This window comes from Caretta caretta, chromosome 20, assembly GCF_965140235.1.
Source record: "Caretta caretta isolate rCarCar2 chromosome 20, rCarCar1.hap1, whole genome shotgun sequence".
Taxonomy (NCBI): domain Eukaryota; kingdom Metazoa; phylum Chordata; order Testudines; family Cheloniidae; genus Caretta; species Caretta caretta.
This window is the reverse complement of record NC_134225.1, coordinates 20672069-20698196: the sequence shown is the minus strand read 5'-3', so window position 1 is coordinate 20698196 and position 26128 is coordinate 20672069. Positions and strand designations below refer to the sequence as shown.

Genomic DNA, 26128 nt, shown 5'->3' with positions numbered 1-26128 from the left:
CCCACTGCTGGGATCCTGTGTTCGGCTCTGGTGCCCGCTGGCCGAGAAGGATGGTGATAAATTGGAGAGGGGGCAGAGAAGATCTGCGAGAATGATTAGAAAACCTGCCTGATAGCGAGAGACTCAAGGAACTCGATCTATTTAGCCTAACACAGAGAAGGCGAAGGGGTGACTTGATCCAACTATAAGAACCAATTTGGAGAATTAATATCTGCTAAGGGCTCCTCAGCCTAGCAGAGGAAGGTCAAACACACAATCCAACGGCTGGGAGTTGAAGCTAGACAAATTCAGCCTGGAAACAAGGCGTTCGTTTTTAACAGGAAGGGTAAGTAACCATTGGAACAACTTACCAGGGGCCGTGCTGGATTCTCCATCCATCACTGACTATTTTTAAACCAAGGTCAAATGTGTTTCTTCACAATCTGCTGTGGAGCAGGTCTCTGGCCTGTTAGTCAGGAGGTCAGACTAGGTGGTCACCAGGGTCCCTTTTGGTTTTGGAATCTATGAGTCAGGACTCCTGGGTTCTGTTTGCAGCTCAGAGAGAGGAGCGGGGCCTAGTGAGTGGGTTGGCTGGGGGAGCTGGCAGTCAGGATGCCTGAATTCTGTTCCCAGATCTGCCACTGATCTGTTTGATTGCAGGTAACTCACTAGAGCAGCGGGGCTGGGGATTAGGACTCCTGGGTCCCCAGCTCTGTGAAGGGAGTGGTGTCTGGTGGTTAGAGCAGCGACTGTCTCACTCGCTGGCACAATAGAGCCTTGATCTGGGTTGGCATGTCTAAGTGCTACCTTTTGGAGACAGGAGACCAGTCTAGATGGGACATTGGTCTGATCTGGTTTGGCAGTTACCATCTTCAATGTCTCTACCCCCAGCCTGTGGTCGAATGGGAAATCTCTCCCACAGGTGGGCAAGGGGAGGAGGTTGTTAGTGATTTTTACACTGCGCGTGTTTAAAAGCCGTGAAATGCCTGGAGTGTGAGGGTGTGTGGGGCTGGTAAAGAGAGAGAAAGAAATATCAAATAAATCCCAGGAAATCCCCAGCGCTTCTCTGGTGCCGTCCAGCCACGGATCTCAAAGCACTTTGCTAAGAGCCTAAGGACATAGCACCGGATGGGGACTCAGGACTCAGCGAATCCACCCCGCTGCTGTCCCAGGTAACCCCAGCAGGATCCCCATCATAAACTGGTCAGGCTCCATCTGAAAGCTAGATAGGGTCTCTGCCCCCCACTCCTGCTTGGAGGCTGTTCCAGACCCTCATTCCTCTGAAGGGTAGAAACCGTCTTCCCTTCCAGTTTACTCATGGGGAGGCAGCGTGGCGCAGTGGATAGAGCACCAGCTGGGGGCTCAGAGGACCTGGGTTCTGTTCCTCGTCGTGCTGCTGGGTGACCTTGGGCAAAGCACTTCCTGTGGCTCAGTTTCCACATCTGTAACATGGGGGTGATGACACCACCCTGCTTTGAGGTCTATGGATGAAAAGAGCCAGGGATCGTCACTGCTCCCAGCCTGTGGCAGCTTCCTGCACCTGGGAGTCCGTGCACATTCCCCTTTAGATGCAAACATAAGAGCAGCCAGACTGGGTCAGAGCAAAGGCCCATCTAGCCCTGTATCCTGTCTGCTGACAGTGGCCAATGCCAGGTGCCCCAGAGGGAATGAACAAAACAGGGAATCACCAAGTGACCCATCCCTGTCGCCATTCCCAGCTTCTGGCAAACAGAGGCCAGGGACACCATGGGCAAGGACTATCCATTTTTCAGAGGGTTGCTAAGCGCAGCCCCAAATGAGAAGTCTCTGAAGAACGTAACCATGGAAAGCGAAGTGCTCCTCAAACCCTAAAGTCGCCGAAGCAACCCTGACAGACGAATCACCTTAACTCTGCCCTTTCTTGCTGCATTAGGTCACCATTTTCCAAGCTGGAGGCCTGGGAGGTGAGGCTCCTAAATCTGCATTTGGGCACCTAGATAAAAATGTCTACTGAGGAGCCTAAATCTGCACTGAAGAGCCCCCAGGTCTGGCCATTTTGGCCTCAGTCTTTCTTTGAGAGAACTGAAAAGATGATTTAGGTAGCATTGCATACAGAGAGCCAGCCAGTGGGGTCTAATGGATAGAGCAGAAGGGAGTGCTGGGAGTCAGGACTCCTGGGTTCTGTCCCCAGCTCTGGGAGGGGAGTGGGGGCTTGTGGTTCGAGCAGGGGTGTCTGGGAGCTAGGACTCCTGTGTTCTGTCCCCAGCTCCGGGAGGGCAATGGGATCTGGTGGTTAGAGCAGGGGGCTGGGAGCCAGGACTCCTGGGTTCTACCCCTGCCTCTGGGAGGAGAGCATGGTCTATGGTTAGAGCAGGGAGGGGCCTGGGCATCAAGACTCCTGGGTGTAATCCCAGCTCTGCCATTTGTCTCACTGTGTAACCGTAGGCAAGTCCCTTCCCAGCCCTGTGCCTCAGTTTCCCCATTGCTAGAATGGTCCCGAAGTTGCCACATGTTATTGAGCCTTCCCGGTGCGGCGCTCAGCTTGCTGGTTCCAGCACTAACCAGTCCTGCCTTAGCAGGAGGGACGTAGCTTTCCGCTTTGGTTGAGCCTGAGACGCTGACGGGGCGGGTTTAGCTCGGGGGCTGGGAAGGGGGTTGCTGGGAGGATGCGGATCCACAGTACAGTCCTGAGCCTCCAGGCTTTGCTCACTCACACCCATTGGACCCCAGCGTGCTGCGATAAAAGGCACACGGCCCAGTGTGTGGGCCCGGGTCAGCTGGCGGGCTTGGGCTGTGGGGCGAGAGCACTGGGCTGACGCCTGGCCTCTGGGACCCTCCTGCTTGGGGGTGTCTGACAAACCCTCCGTGCCCAGAGCGGGGTGCTGCGTTCTGTGGTGTTTCCCAGCCTCTCTGCCCCGCCAGTTTCCCTGCAGTCCGGGGGTGAGCTGGCCCCCTGCTTTCCCCACATTCTGGCTTTGCACCTGGCGGGGAGTCAAAGGAAAGATGGAAAACTCCTCTTGGCCCGGCCACGTGGGAGCCCTGGGGGCCACAGGAGGGGACAAAAGCTCTGCCCAGAGGAAAGGGATCACCCGTGGAGGTGGGACAGGGACAGAGGAGAGCGAGACAGCCAGGGAGCGTGCCCCCTCCAGGGCAGGGCTGAGATCCGCTGGCATGGGCGGGTGCCCCCACGCCGGGGTCATGCGGAACATGGGATCCGCCTAGACGGATTGACCACGCGGGTTATCAGCCATCCCTGTCTTATCCAGAGTGGGGAGCCCCCTGTCACTGCCCCACTCCTGCCTCGCTGCGGGGAGGGGGGAGATCTGGCTGAAAGGGGTGGCTGCTCCCCTGGGATAGCGGGCGGCACACAGATGGCAGGGAGAGGGATCAGTGGCAAGGGGGGGCAGTGAGAATAACCCCCCCTCGGATTTCCCAACCCTGGGCAGGTGCCCAGCTACCTCACCCTCCAGTCACTGGATCAGATTCCGCTGAGTCAGCTGGGAGAGGCGAGCAGCCGGTGCCCGTGACTCATGGGACGGGGGCTCCCCGGGGCCGAGGCGCCAGGGCACGCGGCCAGGGGAACAGTCCCGAACTGGCCAGGAGGGAGAGGAGATGGCACATCCTAAGGCCCTGGCTGCCCTCTGAGCGGCTCTCGGTCACCAGCAGCAGCTGGGATGGGGGCCAGTGACCGGGGCTCTGGCTAAGGGAGCAGTAGCTACTGACGTAGTGGATCCAATCTTCTGCGGGACCCCCAGAGTGGGGGCAACAGCTGGGAAAGCCCCCCAACCTCAAGCCAGCGTATCTCAGCCCTGCAGGGACCCCCTCCTCTTTTCAAGGGAGTTTGTGAGTCCGACCCAAGCCGGAGGCTCAGCAAACTCACTTCATGCCAGGGATGGGGACACCGCAGGGCACTGGGTTTTAATTCCCTGAGGTTTCCCTTTGTAAGGGGCGAGGCCTGTCTGGCTGACGCCAAAGCAAAGGGGAGAAATCTGGGGTCTCTTTCCCCTCCTGCCCTGAGGTGGCCCGTCCAGAGCCTGGTGCCCACACCCCTGGCAACGCAGCCTCGGCCTGGGGCTCTCCGAGGCAGGACATGGCTCGTCCTGCTAGCCAGGCGTGCAGGGTCCTGGTGATCATATGGGCACCTCTGGCTTCCAATCCCACCCACTGCCACTAAGCACTAGCCCCCACTCCCCTCCCAGAGCTGGGGACAGAACCCAGGAGTCCTGACTCTCAACCTCCTCTGCTCTAACCACTAGACCTCGCAGTCTTCCCGGAGCCACAAGTAGAGCCCAGTCCATGCTGCTCTAACCCCTGCACCCCACTGCCCTCACACAGCTGGGAACAGACCCCAGACCTGTCTCCCAATCCCCTGCTCTCACCACTAGCTCCCACGCTCCTAAGACCTCAGGAGTCCTGCCCAGGTGCCCCCTGCCAGGGGCCATACTGCCCAGATCCGGGGGCTATTGGCACCCCGCTCCTGTGTCTTTAAACCGCCCTGCTGCTGCGAGAACTAAGCAGCCCTCCCAGCCGGAGCCTGCTCGGCCTCTGCTCACCGCTTGCCTTATAAGTCCCGCATCCCTCCTGGCTGCTTTTCTGCCTTCACCCCATTCCCTCGCTCCCCATAAATCTGGGAACAATCAAAGGCGCGCGGCAGCGCGCGGCAGACAGCGCAGGCCGGGGGGGGGGTGGGCAGCGCAGGCCGGGGGGGGGGGCAGTCGAGCCTTTGCCAAACTGAAAACAGTATTTTATAAACACTACCGGCAGCAGCCAAGTTGGAGACGCTTTCAGCCTTTATATGGTTCGGTGGGACCCGGGAAGGCCGTGGGGGGGGGGACAGGGCGGGAGCTTGGGGCTCCCCAGCAATACAGTGGGTGTTGGGGGGAGGGGGAGGCGGGTTTGATCCCCTGGGAGCCAGACCCTTGAGAGTATTAACGATGGCGGGCACCTCCGGCCGCGATCCCGGCTGCTCAGCCCTGGCTGGCCCCAAACAGTGTGCAGGCCACGTCCCCCCCAACCCAGCACCCACAGGCCACGTCCCCCCCAACCCAGCACCTGTGGCCCACGTCCCCCCCAAACCCAGCATCCACATGCCACATCTCCCCAAACCCAGCACCCATGGGTCATGTCTCCTTCCCAACAGCATCCACGGGCCACGTCTCCCCCAACCCAGCACCCATGGGCCATGTCCCCTTCGCAGCAGCACCCACGGGCCACATCTCCCCAAACCCAGCACCCACAGGCCACGTTCCCGCCAAACCCAGCACCCATGGGCCAGGTCCCCTCCCCAACACAGCACCCACGGGCCGCACACACCCCCAACACAGTACCCAAGGGCCATGTTCCTCCAAACCCAGCACCCACAGGACTCATCCCCCCAACACAGCACCATGGGTCACATGTCCCCTCCAAACACAGCACCTCTAGGCCACATATCCCCTCCAAACAAACACATATGGGGCACATCCCCCCCAAACACAGCACCCATGGGCCACGTGTCCCCCCCAACTCAGCACCTACCAGCCACATCCCCCTAGCAAACACAGCACTTATGGGCCATATCCCCTCCCCACACCGAGCGTATGAGTCCCGGCCTTCCCTCCCCCCAGCACATATGGACTATGTGCCCACCGGCCAGCATGGTGCGTATGAGCCATGTCCTCCCCCCCAGGGCCACGTCCTCCCCTCAAGGTGTATTGGCCACGTGCCCGCCCCCCAGTGTGTACAGCTGTGGATTAGCAAACGTGCCGAGCGGTTGCTCGCGTTGGCCTGAAGCGACCCCTGAGCGCAATGGACAGGCCCTGAGGTCCCTCTCCCGGGTGCCCGTGCGGGAGTCATGAGCACAGCTGGGGGCGGAACCCAGGCGTCCTGGCTCTGTGATCTCCTGGCGCTTAAGGCCGAAGGGGCCGTTACATCCCCGCTCTGACCCCGCTGGGACCGGGCCCTGGGCAGGGATCCCTGGCTGGGCCGCAGTCAGCTGCCTCCTGCCGAAGGGATCCGGGGCTGGCCTGGGACAGGGTGCGAACGCAGCCGGAAGCCCCAGCGAGCGAACGGGGTCAGGGAAAGACCCTGAGGCAGGGTCTGGAGGAGGGGGTGCGGGGGGCTCAGCTGCGGGCGTGCTGTACCTGGGGACACATAAGCAGGCCCTGCCCAGCGGTGAGAGGCGCTGCGGGAGCTCTGGGTGAGCCTGCAGGGGGTGCTAGCTCGTGAACTAGCCCAAAGCGATCAGTTAGACGGAGCGGGTGATGAGCCCGGCAGCACGGCCTAGCGGATAGAGCCCTGGAGTGAAAGCTGGTTTGATCCCCGGCTCCGCTGCTGGCTGGGCGGGCGACCTGCGTAAGTCACCTCCCCACTCGGTGCCTCGGTTTCCCCATCTGGGAAATGGGGATAAGGACGCCGCGCTGCTTTGCGCTCTGCTGGTGGAAGTGCTGAGAACGAGGGACTGTGGCGCATTGTTCTCGGCGTCCTCGGGCGACTCCCCTTCCCCACGCCCCGGGAGCGAGTTTAGGACGATGTTCCTATTGGGGCAGCGCCGAGCGGGCCCCGGTCTGGGCTCGGGGTCCCTTGTGCCGGGCGCTGCCCCCCGTAGCTAAAAACAGCCCTTGCCCGAAGTGTTTCTGAGGCGAGAGGCAGGTGGGCACAGCAGTGACATGCAGCGCCAGGCCCTGAGGGAGACTGAAGGGGGGGTAGGAAGGCACTGGCGTGGGGGAGATGCCGCCACGCTGCCAGGGCCACCTGGCTAGGAGCCCCAGCCGGGGTGCCTGGTAGGAGCTTGGGAAGTACCGTGACACATGGGCCGGGCACCAGCTGCTCCAGGAGAAGGTGCGAAGCGGCAGCCCTGGCACTGTGCCCGTGGGAGCTCACCCAGTCAGGTCAGGAGTAACCCCCTGGTTCGGGGATCGCTGACCGTTTGGGGGTCCCAGCTCCCGGGGGCTGGGTATGCTTCTGCTCAGCCCCCTGCTGGTGTGCTGTGAGATGGGGCAGGCCGGCTAGAGGTGTGGGGAGAGGGGACACCCAAGGGGGCCGATCCTGTGCCCCCCCCCAGCAGGCTGGCTCCTGCCAACCCAGCGCTGCCGGGCCACAGGTGTGCACACGTGTGTCCAGGCCACAGCAGCCAGGGGGTTAAGGGCCCAGGCTGGCGCAGGCTGACTCAGCCCTGAGCTCATGGCCCAGGAGGCTCCGAAGCCGGAGGGACCTGGCGGGCGGCTAAATTTTACTGATGACGTGAGGCTGAGCCGTACGGTAGCTGAATCAGGCCGGGTGCCAACGCCCCCCTCCCCGCCCCTCGGGCCCCTCTCACCCACCCCTCTCGCTCCCCAGCTCAGAATGAGCATTGCCATTTATAGCTGCCTGGCAGCCTGGCCCCACGTCACCGCGCCCACGGCTCAGCCAAGAGGGTGCCCCCCGGAACGGGGGGTCCTGCCAGGGGGCCAGGCAGCTGTACCGGGAGCAGGGGAGCAGGGGACAAGTGGGGAACCTTTGGGGCTGGCCCAGGCCCTGGGGGCAGGGGGGTCCGGGCACCCAAGGGGCTCTGTGGGCTCCTTTGGGCACCCACTGCTCAACAATCTCCCATTGGCAGCAGGGGTGGAGGGTGCCAGAGGGCACTGGGGGTCCCTGGGGAGAGGGCACCTGGGGGCCCCAGGGAGGGGGTGCTGGGGGGCCCCAGGGAGGGGCCGCCGCCGGCTGCAGGGCCTCATGTGCTAGGACATCTGGGTAGGATCACTGGCGGAGAGCAGGGCTGGCATGAGCTATGTCAGAGGCAGGCGTGAGACTCCCTGCAGGGATGGACTAACCAGCCCGCAAGGGAAGAATCCCCCCCAGCCCCCTATTCTGGGTTTGCTCGTGTTTGCCCTCCCCCAGCCCCGGGGGCTCTCACTGGGCGCCGGCCTAGACTCCTGGCCTCACGGATCACGTGGCAGGGAGTCCCACTGGCCGCTGCCCGGGGTTCGTTCTCGAGGCCCTGACAGCTCCTTGGCCCGCGTAGCTCCCACCACACGCACCATGCCCCCGGCCCCCCGCCCCGGCCCGCTCCGCAGCGCTGCCCAGCACGGCCAGACCTAACACTTAGTTCATCGGCCTCCATCACCTGCCAGTGTTAGCAACACCCTCCCCGGCTCCTGTCTGGGGAGCTGCCTCCCCCACCCCGTTCGTCCGACTACGGCTCTCAGGGCAGCAAAAGGGGGGTTAGAGCAGGAGGCTGGGAGGCAGGACTCCTGGGTTTTGTCCCCAGCTCTGGACAATGAGTGGGGTCTAGTGGTTACGGGGGGAGGGACGCAGAGACAGGACTCCTGGGTTCTATCCCCAGCTCTGGGAGGGCAGTGGGGTCTGGTGGTTACAAGGGGGGAGGGGCTGGGAGGCAGGACTCCTGGGTTCCGTCCCCAGCTCTGGGAGGGGAGTGGGGTCTAGTAGTTAGAGAAGTGGGGGTGCCGGCAATCAGGATTCCTGGGTTATTTTCCCAGCCGCAACACATCCACCCACCAACCCAACATGTACACAGTCTGATGCACCCCCCCCCACCCTTGGCCCCCAACACACACGTTGCCCCACAATGTGCCCCCCGTGCAGTCCATACAGCTTCACCCCTCCCCAAACATGCCTCCACCCCCCCCACACACCAAGGTGGGCTCCACCTGCCATATTGAAATACCCTTTCAGCAAGGGGCTGCCTGCCCCCACTGCAACCACCCAATGCACAACGCTCCCCCGCACAGGGCACCCCCGAAATCACACGGCCACCTCTCCCTGCAGGGAGCCCGTGAGAAAGGGCTGCAGGACGGCCCAGCGTAATAAACTAAATCCTGTTTATTGTTATTTTCATACACCAGCCGCCAAGGCCCCCGCACCGCTTGGCGATCACAGTCCAGGGGGCAGGATGAGAGACGGGCCTCAGATGGGGGGATCCGCCCCCCGTGAGAACGGTGCTGCGAGGCGTGAGAACGATCTTGCCACAAGATCAAACCTGAGTCCCCGCAAACCTGAGTCCCCGCAATTCGTGTCACGTCCCTCTGTCTGTCCCCTCTCCTGCCGGCGGCACCCCCAGGGGGTGGCAGTGGGAGCCTGTGTGCTGCTCTGGGGGGGCGCGGGCCAACGGGGATGCAGGTGTTTGGGGCGGAGGGTACGAAATGCCAGGTTTGAGCTGGCACCGGGCAGTGCGGTGGGCAGTGGATTCCGATCGCCCCCCAGAGAACAGGCCGGAGAATCCCCCGGCATCGGGCCCGGGCTGGCGGGTTTGAGTTCAGGGCTGGGCTCCGGCCTGATGGGCTTTAGGGCAGAGAGTGAGGGTGGGGACCATACCGAGGAAACGGGTGACAGGGTAAATGCTCCAGGCCAGCCCTGAACCCGGCAGCCGAGGGCGCCCGCTGTTACTAAGGGGCAATTGACAGCCAGGCATGGAGGGGTCGGAGGGCGAGGTCTTCAGCTGGTGCAAATTGGTGTATTACTGACTGGTCCTACTGTCCTTAGAGCCCATAACCAGGATTGGGGCCCCCATTGTGCCAGGGGCTACCCAGACCCCAGCTGAGATGTGGGGGGCCCCTCTTGTGCCAGAGGCTGCCCAGACTCCAGCTGAGATATTGGGGTGCTCCCATTGTGCCAGGGGCTGCCCAGACCCCAGCTGAGATGTGGGGGTGCTCCTGTTGAGCTGGGGGCTGCCCAGACCCAGAACGAAGTAAAGTCCCTGCCCCAACAAGCTCACAATCTAAACAAAGGGCGAGAGGGGAAACTGAGGCACAGAATGGGCAGTGACTTGTGCAGAGTCACCCAGCTGGCCAGTGGCAAAGCTGGGGACGGACCGCAGGTGTCCTGAGTCCCAGCCCAGTGGCCTGTCCCCTGACACCCACACTGAGGGTCCCACCCCTCCCCTGACAGACAGACACTGGAGGCAAACGTGGCCGGAGAGGTCGGAGCCCAGCCAGGTTCGGGGGTGAGCTGGACGCTCGTCCCCTGGCCCGGGAGGGGGGGGGGTTTGGGGTTAATAAATTAGTATGGGGGGAGGCTTAATTCCTCATTAGGGCAGAAATGTCAGGTATGAAACAAGGAATCGAGAAGGAATTTGAGATTCTTCACTGGAAACCGTCCAAAAAACCCGATCTCGGAGCCGACCGGAGCGAGACCTGGTGAGGGAGGCTACTTCAGAGTGTCACTGGGAGCGTGGAAATGCCTAGAGGTCCAGGCCGAGATCAAGGGGCACTGTCTGGGCCTGGCCGAGATCGGGGGTCCCCCGGCCATGCCGGGCGCTGCACGGGTAGAATGGAGGACAGGCTTGCCCCACAGAGCTCCCAGTCTGAAGAGAGAAGGCACAGCTGAAGGGGCGTTGTCCCCCTTTAACAGACAGGGAAACTGAGGCACAGAGGAACCGCGACTCGCCTTGGGAGTCTGCAGCAGAGCAGGGACTATAGCCGGTTCTCGGGGGGCCCAGCCCGGAGGGTTCTGAACATGTTTAGCTGGGGGCTGCCCTGTGCCAGAGACACCCCTGCTGGGACCCGTGTGGCTCCCAACTCCGCACCCCGCTCCCCCTGCCAGAGCAGGCTCAGCCCCAGGACCCTGCCCCATCCCCTTGGGTAGGGGGCCAGGGCCTTATGGAAGGGGGGGTGCTATGGGCCAGGAGGCATCTGGCAGGGAGGAGCCTGGGTCAGACTGCAGGATCCTGGGGTGTGTGTGTGTGTCCTCAAAAGCTACAAATAACCGTTGGCCCCCGGGGGTTCAGCACACGTGGGCCCCACCCCCCCAACTCTCCAGCCCAGTAGAGTGGGCCTCCTTCCCCTTTTTGTAGGAGTTGGAGGGGGTACGGAGGCCTGGGGAAGCTGTTCACTAGGCTGCAGCATGGCCCTACTGTGGCTCCCCGCTCTGCCCCCTGCCCCCCACCCAGCTGGAGCCTCCGTGCCCCTTGTGCATGGACACGCAGGCCCCCACAAAGACAGGCATGCGCAGGTCCAGATGTCCCAAGTGCTCAGTGCCAGTCCCGGTGCCCCATGGATTTCCTGGGTGCCTGGGGCATATGCCAGTCTGTGATCTCCATGAGTTTCCTAGCTGCCTGTAGGACATGTGCCAGTCCAGATGCCCCTGTTGCTCAGTGGGGGCCAGTCCATGTGCCTGGGGGCACATGCCAGGCCAGGGTATTTCTGTTGCTGTGGGCTCTGATGGGAACTAGAGTGGATCTTCCATCTGTGCCAGGAGCTTGGGGGCCCCCTGGCTGCGCCCCCTGGGGAAGTCCAGCTCCCGCTTAGTCCCCATGGCTGCAGGCCGCCTTGCGCTCCTGGGACCGGCAGAAGGCCCGGTAGAAGCCCCGGATGATCTTGTACATCCAGACCAGGTTGAGGACCTCCAGGGCCAGGCTGGGCACGATCCAGGCCACTTGCACGGCCAGCCCCAGGCGGGCGTACTCGGGCGTGCCGTGCCAGGCCAGCACACGGGCGTAGTAGCTGGGGATGACGGCGATGCGCACCAGGAAGAAGACCACGGTCATGGCCAGGCCGTTGGCCAGGACGAACCAGGAGGAGCGGGGCTGCCCCACGGTGTCAAAGAACCACCTGGGCCACGAGAAAGGCGCGCGGTCACTTTAAACAGCCTCAGGCCCTGCCCCCTCCAGCTCCTGGCGTCACATGATCACATCAGCCCTCTCATTAAGCCAGACTCTGCCTGAGTCTGCAGAGAGCCTGAGCCCATAGCCCGGGGGAGGGAGGGGTGTGGAAGCTGCCCTTATGCAAGTCAAAAGGGTGTTAACTCCCAGCCCCACTGATCTAGGGTTGCCTGCCCTACCCTTCAGCCCCCCTCCCCACACCGTCTGCATCCCAGCATCCTCTGGGGTAGTGGCACCATCCTCATCCCCCAGCGCCTCAGGAGAATTTGAATCCGTGTCCCACTGGGACACTCAGGCACCTTAGAGCCCCCCAGCACCAGCCCCTGCCCAGCCCTCCCCCGGACTCACCGCAGGTTGACGAATGGGGTGGAGAGCTCGGAAAGGAGGCGGAAGTTGGCGAAATAGGGGAGCACCCCTCGGCTCTAGGGGAGAGAGAGGCTGTTAATCCCCTGCTCCAAGGGGCTCACGGGGGGGACAGATCCTCCACCCCAGGCCTGCTCAGGAACCACCCCAGAGGTGGGGGGCGCTGAGCTGTGCCCCAGCATGAAGTAAGGGGCGGGTCGCTGGACTCACAGACCCCAAGGCAGAGTCACTTCCCTGAAGACCTGGAGCCATGAGAGGGGCCCACCCCAACCAGGTTCCTTTGCACCTTCTGTAGGGGAGAGATGAGCAGAGTCCCGTCCCCCCGCACCAGCCCTGCCAGAGCCCCTCAGTCCCGACCCGCAGCCCCCTGCTAGCCCAGCCCTGGGCCTCCCCACACCCAGATCTGCCAGTGCCCCCAATCCCCACCCAGAGCCCCCTGCTAGCCCAGCCCTAGGATCCCTGCCCCTCCCAGCTCTGTTAGTGTCCCTCAGTCCTGACTCGCAGCCCCATTACCCCAGTCCTGGGTCTCCCCTACCCAGCTCTGTGTATGGCTCCCAATCTCAACCTGCCCCACCCCAGTTCAAAGAGCTGCCCAAATATTTAGGCCAGGCTCCCTCTGCGTGTCCCCCCCACGACCCCAAAGGTGCTAGTGGGGCTGTATCTGACAGCTGTGGGGGGGCTGACCCCCTGGGGAGTTCAGTACCGGGGTCACGCCAGGGAGGGCTGGTTGTTTGGTAAGGCGTCACAAATGAGATGTTTAGATGTTCCCATGGCCTGGGCGCAGTGCAGGGGGCAGAGTGGGGAGAGAGACGCCAGCTGGGGCTGGGTCCTGACTCTTCCTGCTGGCTAAGTTCTGGGGGGGCCGATGGCCCCACAAACAGGGGAGACTGACCCGGGTGAAAACACGGCGCAAGTGAATAGCCCAGCTCACAGGCCTGGCCGATTCTAACAGGGCTGCCAAGCTGGGGCCTCACTTGCTATGGGGGAGGGTGATTGCCCCCCCACACTTTGGTTTGCCCCCCTGACATGTGACGAAGTGGGACTGTTCTTAATGTTTCCTCTGAATAGTGTGGGGGTGCCTCAGTTTCCCCTATGCAGTTCTTAAGTATCTAGGGGGTGGAGTAAGGGTGTATGATCATTGCAGAGCCCTAGAGGGCAGGTGTGTGCAGGGGTCTGGACACAGAGAATGGCCGACACCCTGTTTCCTGGCAACTAATGGCCTGGGCCCTTCCCCCCCTGCAAGGTGAGAGCTAAAGGGTTGGAGAACAAAGGAATCAGGTGACCTCCTGGCCCGGGAAAGGAACAAAGCCCAGAGCAGGGGGGGCTGGAGGGGGTTTTCAGTTTGGGGCTGGCTGGGACATGGAGTGAAGTGCAGACGTGGTTGTCTGGCTCACTGCCCCCCAAAATGGACCCAGCTGAGGGGTCCCGTTCTCTGCACCTGCAAGCTCTGTTTTAGACCATGTTCCTGTCGTCTAATAAACCTTCTGTTTTACTGGCTGGCTGAGAGTCACGTCTGACTGCGAAGTTGGGGTGCAGGACCCTCTGGCTTCCCCAGGAGCCCCGCCTGAGCGGACTCGCTGTGGGAAGCGCACGGAGGGGCAGAGGATGCTGAATGCTCCGAGGTCAGACCCAGGAAGGTGGAAGCTGTGTGAGCTGCGTGTCCTGAAGACAGGCTGCTCACAGAAAGGCGACTGCCCCAGAGTCCTGACTGGCTTCATGGGGAGCAGTTCCAGAGCATCGCCCAGGGACTCCGTGACAACTGGTGGCAGCGGTGGGATGTTCTGCACCCCGTGGATGGTGCTTCCTGCAGTAAGTGACTGGGGAGCAGTAACACGAAGGGGGATTGCCGAGGACCAGGCCTGCTGAAGGCTCAGAGAGGAGCGGTTTCGGGGGGCGGTTAACCCCTGGGAGTGTGTGACCAGCGAGAAGGACTGTGCAGTAACAGGGTTCCCCGGGGGATTGCAGCGAGCAGTCCAAGGGGCGGAGGAGTCTGCAGCTCGACCCTGGCAAAGAGGTGGTGACCTCGAGAAGGGCTGGCACACTAGGGGTTCTCCCTGGAAACCGTGGGGAGCTGAGAACACACGGGCCTGTGAGTCCACAACAACTTGGGAGGAGCGGAGTGATGGCCTGTCACCGTCTCCTTAAGAAGGACATTGTAACCCTGTGCAAAAAGAGAGGGTTGAGCGTTGGAAAGTTCACCAAAGCAGAGTTAATCGTGCAGCTGGAGGAGGATGACTGCTCTAAGGAACAGATTCCTGACCCCAACTGGGGCTATAGCAGGATCTGGGAGCAGCTGGAGCGGGAGCCAGGCATCGCCAAGACTCCTGTCCCCAACCAGACGAGGGTCTTCATGATCGGGTTCCCCATCGGGGGATCGAGACGGACGGGATTGGAGCGGAGTCTGAGAGAGCAAGAGGACCGTGGGAGACAGCGAGAGCCCGAGAAAGAGCTGCAGAAGCAGCAGCAGCATGAACTGGCGGTGGTGGGGCGGAGAGGCCTAGGGGACCTCCCCGGGGTGAGTGGGGATAGATCCCGGGGGGCCAGTTCCGCAGGGAACCTCGAGACTAAATTGCTGCCCCTGGTTAAGGAGGGGGGGGTGTGGATGCCCACCTCACTGCCTTTGAGCAGGCTGGCGATTTGAACCAAGGGGACCCTGCGGAAAAGCCCCGGTATCTAGCTCCCTTGCTGGGTCCCAAGGCCATAGACTCCGTCAGCCAGATGGTTGGGGATGTGGACAGGCTCCCACTCCTGACCCCAACCTATATGTCTGTGTGGAGTTTCCTGGGGCCAGGCCCCCCGGACCTCCAGTGGGAGCAGAAGGTGATGGTCAATGGGGAGACATTCTTGGGGTGGCCAAAGGGCATGGGCTGCATAAACCTTCCCACATGCGGCCTGCGAGTGCTATCGACCACCCCGACCTAAGGGAGGGCGTGAAACTGGAAGGGCCTGGTGTAACTCCTACCAAGGAATGGGAGAGATGCTGGGGCATCCATGGGAACGTTGGTGGCTTCGAACTTCCCCAGGTCACCGGCTAAAGTGACCCCGCTCAGTTCGATCTCGAAGGGGGGAGAGATGTGACGAAGTGGGACTGTTCTTAATGTTTCCTCTGAATAGTGTGGGGGTGCCTCAGTTTCCCCTATGCAGTTCTTAAGTATCTAGGGGGTGGAGTAAGGGTGTATGATCATTGCAGAGCCCTAGAGGGCATGTGTGTGCAGGAGTCTGGACACAGAGAATGGCCGACACCCTGTTTCCTGGCAACTAATGGCCTGGGCCCTTCCCCCCCTGCAAGGTGAGAGCTAAAGGGTTGGAGAACAAAGGAATCAGGTGACCTCCTGGCCCGGGAAAGGAACAAAGCCCAGAGCAGGGGGGGCTGGAGGGGGTTTTCAGTTTGGGGCTGGCTGGGACATGGAGTGAAGTGCAGACGTGGTTGTCTGGCTCACTGCCCCCCAAAATGGACCCAGCTGAGGGGTCCCGTTCTCTGCACCTGCGAGCTCTGTTTTAGACCATGTTCCTGTCGTCTAATAAACCTTCTGTTTTACTGGCTGGCTGAGAGTCACGTCTGACTGCGAAGTTGGGGTGCAGGACCCTCTGGCTTCCCCAGGAGCCCCGCCTGAGCGGACTCGCTGTGGGAAGCGCACGGAGGGGCAGAGGATGCTGAATGCTCCGAGGTCAGACCCAGGAAGGTGGAAGCTGTGTGAGCTGCGTGTCCTGAAGACAGGCTGCTCACAGAAAGGCGACTGCCCCAGAGTCCTGACTGGCTTCATGGGGAGCAGTTCCAGAGCATCGCCCAGGGACTCCGTGACACCCCCCCACACTTTGGTTTGCCCCCCTGACTTTTCATAGGTCCCTATGACCCTACCCAAGATGCTGCAGGCTGGAATACAGTCCCCTGTATTCTACATGCTGCCCCAGCTTGGTCCCCAGCCCCCCACGTTTCTGAGCGGACGCCCCAGCTGCCAGAGTCGGGTGAGAGTCGGTTTCAGTCCCCAGCTCCTGGAGTCCCGGGGCAAAGCAGCGTCCTGACCCGCGTGGGGCCGAGAAGAGCTCCTGGCCCTCAGCGGGGCGGATAAAGCTGCCAGGGCCAGGGGAACCCGGCTACGGCTGCAACCCCCCCGGTTCATAAGAAGAACCCCAAATACCGGTAGAAAGTCCCGATTCTGAAGCCAACGAGGCTCCTCCCCAGTGATCTGGGACCGGCTGGGGACGGCCACACTGGGTGCTAAGCAGACCAGGGGCGTCCCATGAGCCCTTAGTGGGGGAGAGGATCCTCCCACCCCCTCCACTGCAGGGTTCTTTCCCCTTCCCTGGGGGCAGCTGGTGCCAGCCCCTGTCAGAGCCTGGGTGGGGCAGCAGGTCAGGACCTCGGGCCTGAGCAGTCCTATGGTAAGAGGCAGATTTCTTCCCCAGGACTCGGGCGCCTCAAGGCAGGGGCTGGATGGAGCTTGGAAATTATTGTTCTGTGCTGTGCCCAGGGTCCCTGCCATGACCAGGGTGCCTAGGGGCTACCGCAATACACCTAATACACAGTATCTGGTCACTGACACCCGCCTAAAGCTTTTTGGATGGAAATTTTCAAAAGCAGCCCCTGGTTTTTGGGTGACCAGCCTGAGCTGCCAGAAGGGGGGTTTCCAGCCAGCGCTGGCTGCTCGGCCCAGGACATTCCATGGATCTCGGATGCCGGCGCCTCCTTCCCGGCCCAGGGAGCTTTGGTGCTAACAAGCACCTGGGGCTGCGCAGGCAAACGGCCCCCTGCGTCCCCTGGCGAGTCGCAGGCCACCAAGGGAAGCCGCCTGGGGGTGGGGTGGGGGGGGAGGCCCAATTGTTGTCTCCCAGCACAGCCCTGCAGCCACAGTGTGAGTGCACATCGGCTGCCATCACCGTGGCATCTGGGCACCTCACCATCGTTGGTGTATTTAGCCTCACAATGCCCCTGGCAGGGCTATTATACAAAGAGGGAAACTGAGGCACTGAACAGCTATACAACTGGCCCAGGGTCACACAGGCAGTCTGTGGCAAAGCAGGGAATTGAACCCAGGACTCCCAAGTCCTGGGCTAGACCCTAACCACTGGGCCATCCTCCCTGGTACAGCCCTCGCCATCTGCCCCAGGGTGCCCACCCCGAGCCGCATGCAAAGTGGGGAGTCCAGGGCACAGCAGGGCTCATCTGAAGGGGACGCGCTCTCTGCCTTGAGCTAATGTCTCATACAGAAGGTGGGTGAAATTCTCCGGCTTGTGATGTGCAGGTGAGACTAGATCTAAGGGTCCCTCCTGGTGTTAAACCCTCTGAGATTATCCCCTCCCTGCTGTAGAACAGGGAACGGGCCCATCTACCCCGGTATCCCGTCTCCAGCAGCGGCCAGACCCCTTCGAACCCAGCTCTCATGAATCCCAGTCCCTTAGCCCCAAGCCCAGCCCAGCCTCCCAGCTCCCAGAGGCAGGTGCCTTGGGCTCCTCTGTTCTGGCTGCGTTCCCGCCCCTCCAGGCCTGGGGAGGGGGGACGCCAGCTGGCGAATGGGGGCTGAAATCGGAGCTTTGACTTGAAATGGGGGGGTGGATTCTGGCTGGGATTAAAGGGGAGGGTTGAAGCTGAATTTGGAGCCTGGATGGACCCAGCCATTGCCCTCGGAGCGGGGGCAAAGGAAGTAGCTGGGGCGGGGGGTGCAGAGGAAGCACAGAGAGAGCAGAGATCTGGGGGGCTGGGACAGGGGAGGGAGCCTGCCCCAGAGCAGCCGGCCAGGACCTGGCACTGACCAGCACGTATCCGTAGGCGTACAGCGCCACCAAGTGGTGGCAAACGAACAGGGAGTCGCCCAGCATCTTCCAGTACCGCAGGAGCAGCAGCAAATCTGGAATTGAAACACACACGGAGGAGTTTTAATGCGGGGGGGCCGGGGGGACAATGGGGGGGACAGGTCAGTGTGCTGGGGCCCCCATGGGAGGGCGCTGTGTCAGGCTCAGCAATGGGGAAATGCACAAACACACACAAACAAACCCTACCAGCCCCTCCAGGCGCAGCATGACGCCCCCCCACCCCAAACACTCTCCCCACATACCCCCTCTCGCAAGCCTGGCACCTCCCGCCCCGAGCCTCTCAGAGCGGGGCCTGTAGCCGGTGTGTGTCCCCGGAAGAGGCCCGATTCCTGGAGCGAGCTCAGCGCTGGCCCTGTCGGAAGTCAGCCCTTTGGGGGCCCCACAAACCATTCACTGCCTGGGAGACCCTCACCCTGGGCTGGGCACCTGGATTTCTCCTGGAGTTTCCATCTATTCCTGGGGTCCTCAGCTTGGGTGGGAGGCACAAACAACTCCCACTTGGGTGGGGTTTCAGGGTCCAGCCCCCCTGATTGCCCAGCTGCCCCACTGCAGCTCCCTGCTTCAGCCCCAAAGCCTGGCCCTGCCGGGCAGCCCCCCAGGCCCATGGCCCCAATGCCTGGTGGCTCCTTTCACTCCAGAAGGAAAAAGTCACCAAAATTGTAAGAAGTTTCCCCGTTTTTTTTTAGGGTTTTAGATCATTTTGTGCCTGAAATCCCAGTTCTGGGGTCCCCCCAGGTCAGGGAGGCCAAAGAGCTGGGGGTCGCAGTCCCCAGGCCAGCCAGCAGGGGCAGCACGGTGCCCACAGCGTTTACCGTAGAGGAGGTAGCCGCAGGTGATGGCCACGTTGAGTTTCACCAGGTAAGGGTCCCCCCTGGAAGCACAAGGAGTCAGGGGATGAGGGGCTGGCATGGGACGGGGTGGGGGGGTTAGTATCGGGGGGAGAGGCGGAGCATGAACACAGGCAGGGGGGTGATCACAGGGCCAGCTCCCCCCCATCAGACGCTCGCTCCCCACAGTGCCTGGGCCCCAGATCCCCCTTGCATGCAACCCTATGTCCGGGCACCATGCCAGCCCCTGGGCTCCGGTCCCCAATGCAAGAGGCTGTGCCCACCCGCACCGCGCAGCCTCCTCTGCCCCGCCGATGCCAGCTGCACGGGCGGTTCTGGCTCCTGGCAGCCGGGGAACAAGGAGGCCATTCTTCCCCGGCACAAAACAGTCTTTTATCACCTCTGCCACCATGTGACCTCGGGCCCACGGGACCTCCCCCCCCCCCCCCCCCGGCCCAGGGCTGGCACCTTCCAACCAGCTGTGAGAGACAGGGCTTGGGAAAGGGACCAGGGCAAATCTGCCCCCAACTCCGAGCATGGGCTGCAGCCAGCTACAGAACTGTGTGTGTCGGGGGGGAGGAAGCCAGGGCTGGGAGAGTAGGGGGCTGCGGGTCGGGAGTGAGGGGCACCGGGGGGGAGCTGTGGGGCAGGGAGCAGGGGGCTGTGGGTTGGGAGTGAGGGGCACCGGGGGACCTGGGGGTGGGGAGCAGGGGGCTGAGGGTCAGGAGTGAGGGGCACCGGGGGAGCTGTGGGGCAGGGAGCAGGGGGCTGTGGGTTGGGAGTGAGGGGCACCGGGGGAGCTGTGGGGCAGAGATCAGGGGGCTGTGGGTTGGGAGTGAGGGGCACCGGGGGAGCTGGGGGTGGGGAGCAGGGGGCTGTGGGTTGGGAGTGAGGGGCACTGGGGGAGCTGGGGGTGGGGAGCAGGGGGCTGCAGGTCAGGAGTGAGGGGCACTGGGGGGAGCTGTGGGGCAGGGAGCAGGGGGCTGTGGGTTGGGAGTGAGGGGCATGGGGGAGCTGGGGGTGGGGAGCAGGGGGCTGTGGATTGGGAGTGAGGGGCACCAGGGGGAGCTGTGGGGCAGGGAGCAGGGGGCTGTGGGTTGGGAGTGAGGGGCACGGGGGAGCTGGGGGTGGGGAGCAGGGGGCTGTGGATTGGGAGTGAGGGGCACCAGGGGGAGCTGGGGGTGGGGAGCAGGGGGCTGTGGGTCGGGAGTGAGGGGCACCGGGGAAGCTCACCAGATGGGGTTGGCGTTAATGGCTCCATCGAAGAGCAGGATGTAGACGCAGAAGAGGCCGACGATGAGCGCGTGCAGAGTGGAGACACACCTGGGGGGGGATCACACATGGCTCAGTCCCCCCCCTTGGCCTCCCCAGGGATCACACATGGCTCAGCCCCCCCATAATGCCCCCAGGATCACACGTGGCTCAGCCCCCCCCCCCCCAAGACCTCCACCGCGGGAATCACACACGGCTCTGCCCCCCTCATGGCCCCCGCAGGATCACACACGGCTCAACCCCCCAGTGGCCCCCCAGGGATCACACACGGCTCTGCCCCCCCCATGTTGCTCCAAGCGCCCAGCCCCTGGGCTTGGACAATGACTCCTTTCAGCCCGTCAGACGCCTCACGCGCCAGGATGTTCTCAGGCTAAGCCCACAAGGAACGTCCGGATGGCTCCCGCTGGGGGCTGGGCCTAGTGGTTAGACGCTGCGGGGCTGGGAGCCAGGACGCCTGGGTTCTAACCCTGGCTCTGGGAGGGGAGTGGGGTCTAGTGTTTGGAGCACAGGGAGCCAGGACGCCTGGGTTCTATCCCTGGCTCTTCGAGGGGAGTGGGGTCTAGTGGTTAGAGCACGGGGAGCCAGGACTCCTGGGTTCTGTCCTGCTCCCCTCAGGCCCGAGGACTGCGGTACCTGGAGTTCCACTCGCACTTTTTGACAGCGGTCAGGCCGCAGTAGCGGCGGCTGAGTGCCAGCGAGAGCTGGGGGCTGACGGCCGAGAAGAAGAATTGGAAGGTCACGAAGCTGCCGGCCACGATGCAGTAACCCAGCCGTGTGGACTCCTCCATGGCCGCTCAATGGCACCTGTAAAGGGAGCGTGGGGTGTGAGTGTGGGGCCCCACAGGGATGGGATCTGGAGCCTCCTGGTCAGGAAGCACCAGCCCCCACAACTGAGCGGGAGGAGAATCACCACTGGCTGAGAGCATTATAGGGCATATGACACAGAGCAGAGCTGTTCTCGTTCCACCTAGCAAAGGGCAGTGGTACACACACACCCTGCCGATGCCCCTCGCTCCTGACCTGCAGCCCCGGATCTCCGTGGAGCGGTGATAAGCCTGCGTCACAGAGGGGAGAGTACTCAAGAGTTTAATTCTCTCTGGTCCCCCACCACAGTGATGCCCCGCCCTGTGCCCTTTTCCCACCACAGGCCCTTGGTGCCGTGTGGTGCTGCCCAGCCCTACTGCCAAGGAATGGGCAGTGCCCGGCACAGCAGACCAAGGCCAGCGGGGAGGGGGGGCACCAGCAGCCCCCCAGGATGTGCCCCACTCTCTGGAGCTGAGAGGGGGATCTGGCCCCGTGGTGGGGGATGGGGACGTGGCCGTGCCCTCCAGGGCCATGCCAGCTGGGCACCCGGTGATCGCTGAGCTGGGGGCAGGGGCTGTTTGGAAAGGGATCCACGTCCCAACAAGCAGCCCTGACTGCCCGGCCCCAGGAACTGGCCGGAACCAACCCCCACGGGTGCCACTGCAAAGCAGAGATCAAGGTCCCCTGTCCCCAGAGTGGGGATAGAACCCAGGAGTCCAGGCTCCTAGCCCCCCTGCTCTAACCACTAGTCCCCACTCCCCTCCCAGAGCTGGGGATCGAACCCACAGGGAGAGAGGCCTGATGCTGAGGGCCTGCCAAAAGGGGGGAGCATTATGGAATGATAAGAGGGCAAGAGCCAGGACTCCTGGGCTCTATCCCCAGCCCTGGGACGTGAGCGGGATCTAGTTGTTAGAGCAGGGGGGTTGGGAGCCAGGACTCCTGGGTTCTATCCTCGGGGAGGGGAGCAGGATCATTTCTGTTTGTGAGCAAAAGGTGAGATTCTCCTAGAGGCCCAGCCCATGCCGCCAGAGGCTGGAGCTTTAACCCAACCCCTGGATCCGGCAGGCGCTGGTAGAGATCCTTGCCCAGAGGAGCCCTGCTGCCTGTAATTAAGGATTTGCTTAATGAGCCTCCTGTAAACTAACCTCTGCACTGTAAACTAACCTCCGCACTTCATTCAATATTTGCTCAAGACGTGTCCTGCTGGAACCCTGAAATCCGTTCTGAGATGGGGGTGGGGTTCGGGGCAGGAGACCTGGTGGGGTGGGGGGGTTCGGGGCAGGTGACCTCTCCCAGCCAGCCCCGGGGGTTTCAAACCAAACAGGCTGTGAAGCTGCAAACTGACGCTGGTGGATCTAACCCCGGATCCACACCATGGCCCGGCCTGAAGGAGCAGGAGGGGAGGGTTTGCAGATTGGGACCGAGGGGCACCGCCAGTGGCAGATTAGCCAATGGGGTCTGTGCCCAGGGACCCCAGAAAAATGAGTCCCCATGCCCCAACCCCGCTACCCGGCCCCGGCAGGCGGGCAGAGGAATGGACTGCAGGCGGGGGGCCCACTTGCTCTGGCCCAGGGCCCCACAAAACCGTAATCCACTTCTGGGCACTGGCGGGGGCTGCAGGTTGGGAGTGAGGGGGGCCGGCAGAGCTGAGGGGGAGCCCAGGGTGGGGCTGGGGGTCGGGAGTGAGGGGGGCTGGCAGCGGGCATGTGTGTGGGGAGGGCAGGCAGTGCCATGGGGCCCAGGGACTGAATGCTGGCTCCCTCTGTGTGGGGAAGAAACGGGGTCTGGGTGGGTGAGGTTCTAAGAGGGGCTGGAGCCGGCCCTCCTCCTCCAGACCAGATACCACGGTGACAGGCACCAGATAGGTACAATGGTTTAGAGCTGAGCCTGCTGCCCACCATGCCCATTAGCCTCATCTCATTGTTCTACACCTAATAAATAATGTGCAGCGCCTGGCACCATGGGGTCCTGGGCCATGGCTGGGGCGCCTCAGCGCTACCGTAATACACCTAATAAATAATGTGCAGCGCCTGGCACCATGGGGTCCTGGGCCATGGCTGGGGCGCCTCAGCGCTACCGTAATACACCTAATAAATAATGTGCAGCGCCTGGCACCACGGGGTCCTGGGTCATGCTCCTAAGCTCAGCAGGAGCACTCCCTGCAGCTCTGATTGCGCCGGCTCCAGCCCCGACTCTGCCGCTGACCTGCGGTTCCAACCCCTAGGCCTGATGGCCCTTGCCCTGGTCCAGGAGGAACAGTTGCGTTCGCAGCTCTCAGTGATGTTGGCAGCCGATGGCTGTGGCAGGGATCCCCGTGGGATCCCCGTGGCTGGAGGCTTTTCAGAACAGGCGGGACGAAGAGCGGGCAGGGACGGGCTGGGTTTACCGGGTCCCACTTCAGTGCGGAGGGACAGGGGCAGACGCCCTCGCAAGGTCCCTGCCCCACCGACAGGCCTGAGCGCGGGTACTGAGTGTCTGGCTGAGGTAACCGGAACTGGGTCTCAAGTTCAATCGAGATGCCACCTCCTGCTTTCGCTGCCAAGGCAAAGGGATCAGGGCCAGAGAACAAAGCCGATTGCGGCTGGGAGCCAGGCCCCCGCGGGACGGAGCGGCCACATTGAGCCAGGCCTCAGTGCCATGCCAGCTCCCTGTGTTCACGGGGCTGCACTCGTGCAAAAGGGGTGGGGGTTCACACAGACTGATCACATGGAATGAATGGGGGGGGGAATAGGGAAATGCCAGGGTCCACCTAAGTGGTTAGAGTCTGGCAGGGGCTGGGAGTCAGGACTCCTGGGTTCTATCCCAGTTCTGGGAAGGGGGGGGCTAGTGGTTGGGGAGCAGGGAGTCAGGACTCCTGGGTTCTCTCCCCAGCTCTGGGAGGGGAGTTACAGGTTAGCATGGCGGGGAGCATGGGAGGGATTTCGGGGAAATTGGCAACCTCCAGGGAAACACCCGAGGTGCCCGGCTCGCAGGGCGGGTGAGACGCTCACATTCAATAATTAAAGGTTGCAAAACACCAACGCCAGGGAACAGGAACGTGCAGCCAAACAATCCAGTTTCCGCCACCTCCGTCTCGCTGTGCTGGGCCCAGCCCCCTCCACGGGGTTAATTATTATCATTCATTTTGGCCGGTCAATACGCAAATTGGGCAAGTAACGAAGTGGCAAAACTTGCAGCCAATCTCCCCCCGCCTGCCACTAACCCTGTCTGGGGCCAAAAGCCAGCCTGGCGTAACGCCCCCCTCAGCGGTGGGGTCGGCCCGGTGCCCAGGCTAGAGGCACTGGCTGTGGGCCAGCTCAGGGATGAGTGACAGGAGGCCTGATTTCATGGGGGGCTCCTCCCAGTCTCCCCAAATGCACTGTGCCAATTTCAGTGTGCCACGAGGGAGCCCGCAGCCCGGCCCCTCATGGCTTCCCCTCTTCCCACAGCATTGGCTTCCCCGCTCCAGGCAAGCTCAGAGATCCTGGAAGGGAGCAGGATCTAGTGGTTGGGGGGGCGGTGGGGGGTGGGAAGCAGGGACTGGGAGTCAGGACTCCTGGGGTTCTATACCCTGAACCCACAGCTGCCCCCCGATTCTCCCTCCCAGGACACAGACCCCCCCACCATGGATCCGGCTCCCCCCACTTGCCCCCCAGGACACAACCCCCCATGGATCTGGCTCCTTCCCACACGGATCCGGCTCCCCTCCTTCGACCCCCAGGACACAGGCCCCCATGGATCCGGCTCCCCCCACTCACCCCCCCAGGACACAGGCACCCATGGATCTGCCTCCCCCCACTCACCCCCCCAGGACACAGCCCCCCTGGATCCGCCTCCCCCCACTTCCCCCCCCAGGACACAGCCCCCCCATGAATCCGGCTCCCCTCACTTCCCCCCCAGGACACAGCCCCCCCATGAATCCGGCTCCCCCCACGTCCCCTCCAGGACACAGCCCCGCCATGGATCCGGCTCCCCCCACTCCCAGGCTCGCCCTGCCCCGCGTGGCTCGCACGATCCACCCACCTGGGAGGCTCCTGCCCCCGGGCGTGGGGAGCCGGCTGCTCGGAGCCCAGGGGCTCCCGCCGCGCTCCCAGCTCCCAGGCGGCGGTCCCGCGGCGGTGCCACATCCCAGCCCGGGGCCGCCCCACGCCCCGCTCCTGGCTCTGACAGAGGGGCTGGCCGGCGCCCCCGCCTCCGCCAATCCCGGCACTGGACACGCCCCCTTCTGGGGCTAGCCACGCCCCCGCCGCCTGCCCCTTGCCCCCACCACGTCGTGGGGACCGGCCAGGTGGCAGGTTCCAAGGTGAGGGACGAGCCATGTCCGCCATGGGGGTGGCTCTGAAAGCCAGGACGCCTGGGTTCGCTCCCTGTCGCGGGGGAAGGGGCTAGGAGCCAGGACGCCTGGGTTCTATCCCCGCGGCAGGAGGGGAGGGGGAATCTAGCATTTGTGGGAAGGGGGGGCTGGGAGCCAGGACGCCTGGGTTCTAGCCCCGTGGCGGGAGGGGAGGGGGGCTGGGAGTCAGGACGCCTGGGTTCGGTCTCCTGAACTTACAGCTGCTCTGTGGTTAAAGCAGGAGGCAGCTGTGAGTCAAACTCCTGGGTCTATTCTTGGGCGGGGCGGGATGGGGGGGGGTGTCTAGTGGTTAGGCCCAGGGCTCCTGGGTTTCTAGTTTCACTTCTCATACTGCCTCCTTGTGTGACCATGAACAAGTCACTTCCCCTCCCCGTGCCTCAGTTTCCCCTGTTGAATAACAGGGACAATCCACACATTTCCTGGGGCAATGCACATGCAATGCTTGAAAGAGGGAAGTTGCTGCTTTCCTCTGTTGCCACAGCCCCACGTTGTCCCTACAGCCCCACGTTTACAGAGGCACCTTTCAGCCTGAAGCCTGTTACAAAGAGACATGCAAAATAATCACGAAAGGGATCACGAAATCCACGACTGAAATTCAGCCACTTCTGGGGTGGGATCCAGGGGTGGTTTAGACAGAGATCCCTCCTCCAGTGCTGAGGTTCAGTCACCCAGGGGTGGAATACAGAAGCTGTTTATACAAGGATTCGCACCTGGTGCTGAGATGCAGCCATCTCTGGGGTGGGGCATGGCAGGTGTTTAACAGTGCACAGCAATGCCCTGTCACAGCTTGGGGCAGGAGTGAGGAAGGATCCAAGTGACCCTGGGGGGAGAGAACAGGCCTGGAGGAGAAATCAAGCGGGAATGTAAAGTTCCCTCTGTGCTGTCAATAAAGCTGAAGTTGGAGCCTGCTCAGCAACAGCACCCGAAACTCAGCTCCCTGGCCTCGGGGAGGCAGCATGCGGGGGTGGGGAATCCAGGGACCGGCTGGGGCAAAGGCAGGGTCATGCCCAGGTGGTGGCCCCTGGTGGCGGTCTGGTAAAGCAGGGCTGGGGAAAGGAAAGCCAGGGCACCCACTGGGCCAGCGAGGAGATGGAGAAGGAGGAGGTCCCTGCGCTAGGCCTCAGGAGATCTGGGTTCAGTTCCTGGCTCGGCCACAGAATCCCTGAGTGATCTTGGGTGCGTCAC

General features: G+C 62.6%; 1 protein-coding gene across 1 annotated transcript; it reads right to left on the bottom strand.

The window, feature by feature from the left end:
• Positions 1–8739: 8739 nt before the first annotated feature.
• On the bottom strand, positions 8740–24757 carry LOC125627590 (TLC domain-containing protein 4). The gene is made up of 7 exons (XM_048831848.2): positions 24613–24757; positions 20440–20610; positions 19768–19857; positions 18520–18578; positions 17648–17742; positions 11882–11955; positions 8740–11483 (listed from the first exon to the last, which is right to left on the bottom strand). The coding sequence occupies exons 2-7, from the start codon at positions 20592–20594 to the stop codon at positions 11177–11179; spliced, it is 780 nt and encodes a 259-aa protein (XP_048687805.1). The 5' UTR covers positions 20595–20610; positions 24613–24757; the 3' UTR covers positions 8740–11176.
• Between the last annotated feature and the right edge of the window lie 1371 nt (positions 24758–26128).

Excerpts from the sequence above, each read along its gene's own strand:
- LOC125627590 (XM_048831848.2), bottom strand. The coding sequence starts at position 20,594 with ATGGAGGAGTCCACACGGCTGGGTTACTGCATCGTGGCCGGCAGCTTC. Across the intron at positions 18,579-19,767 it reads ATTAACGCCAACCCCATCTG|GGGGGACCCTTACCTGGTGA; the intron begins GTGAGCTTCCCC and ends TTGTGCTTCCAG. Across the intron at positions 11,956-17,647 it reads ACGCCTACGGATACGTGCTG|AGCCGAGGGGTGCTCCCCTA; the intron begins GTCAGTGCCAGG and ends TCTCTCCCCTAG.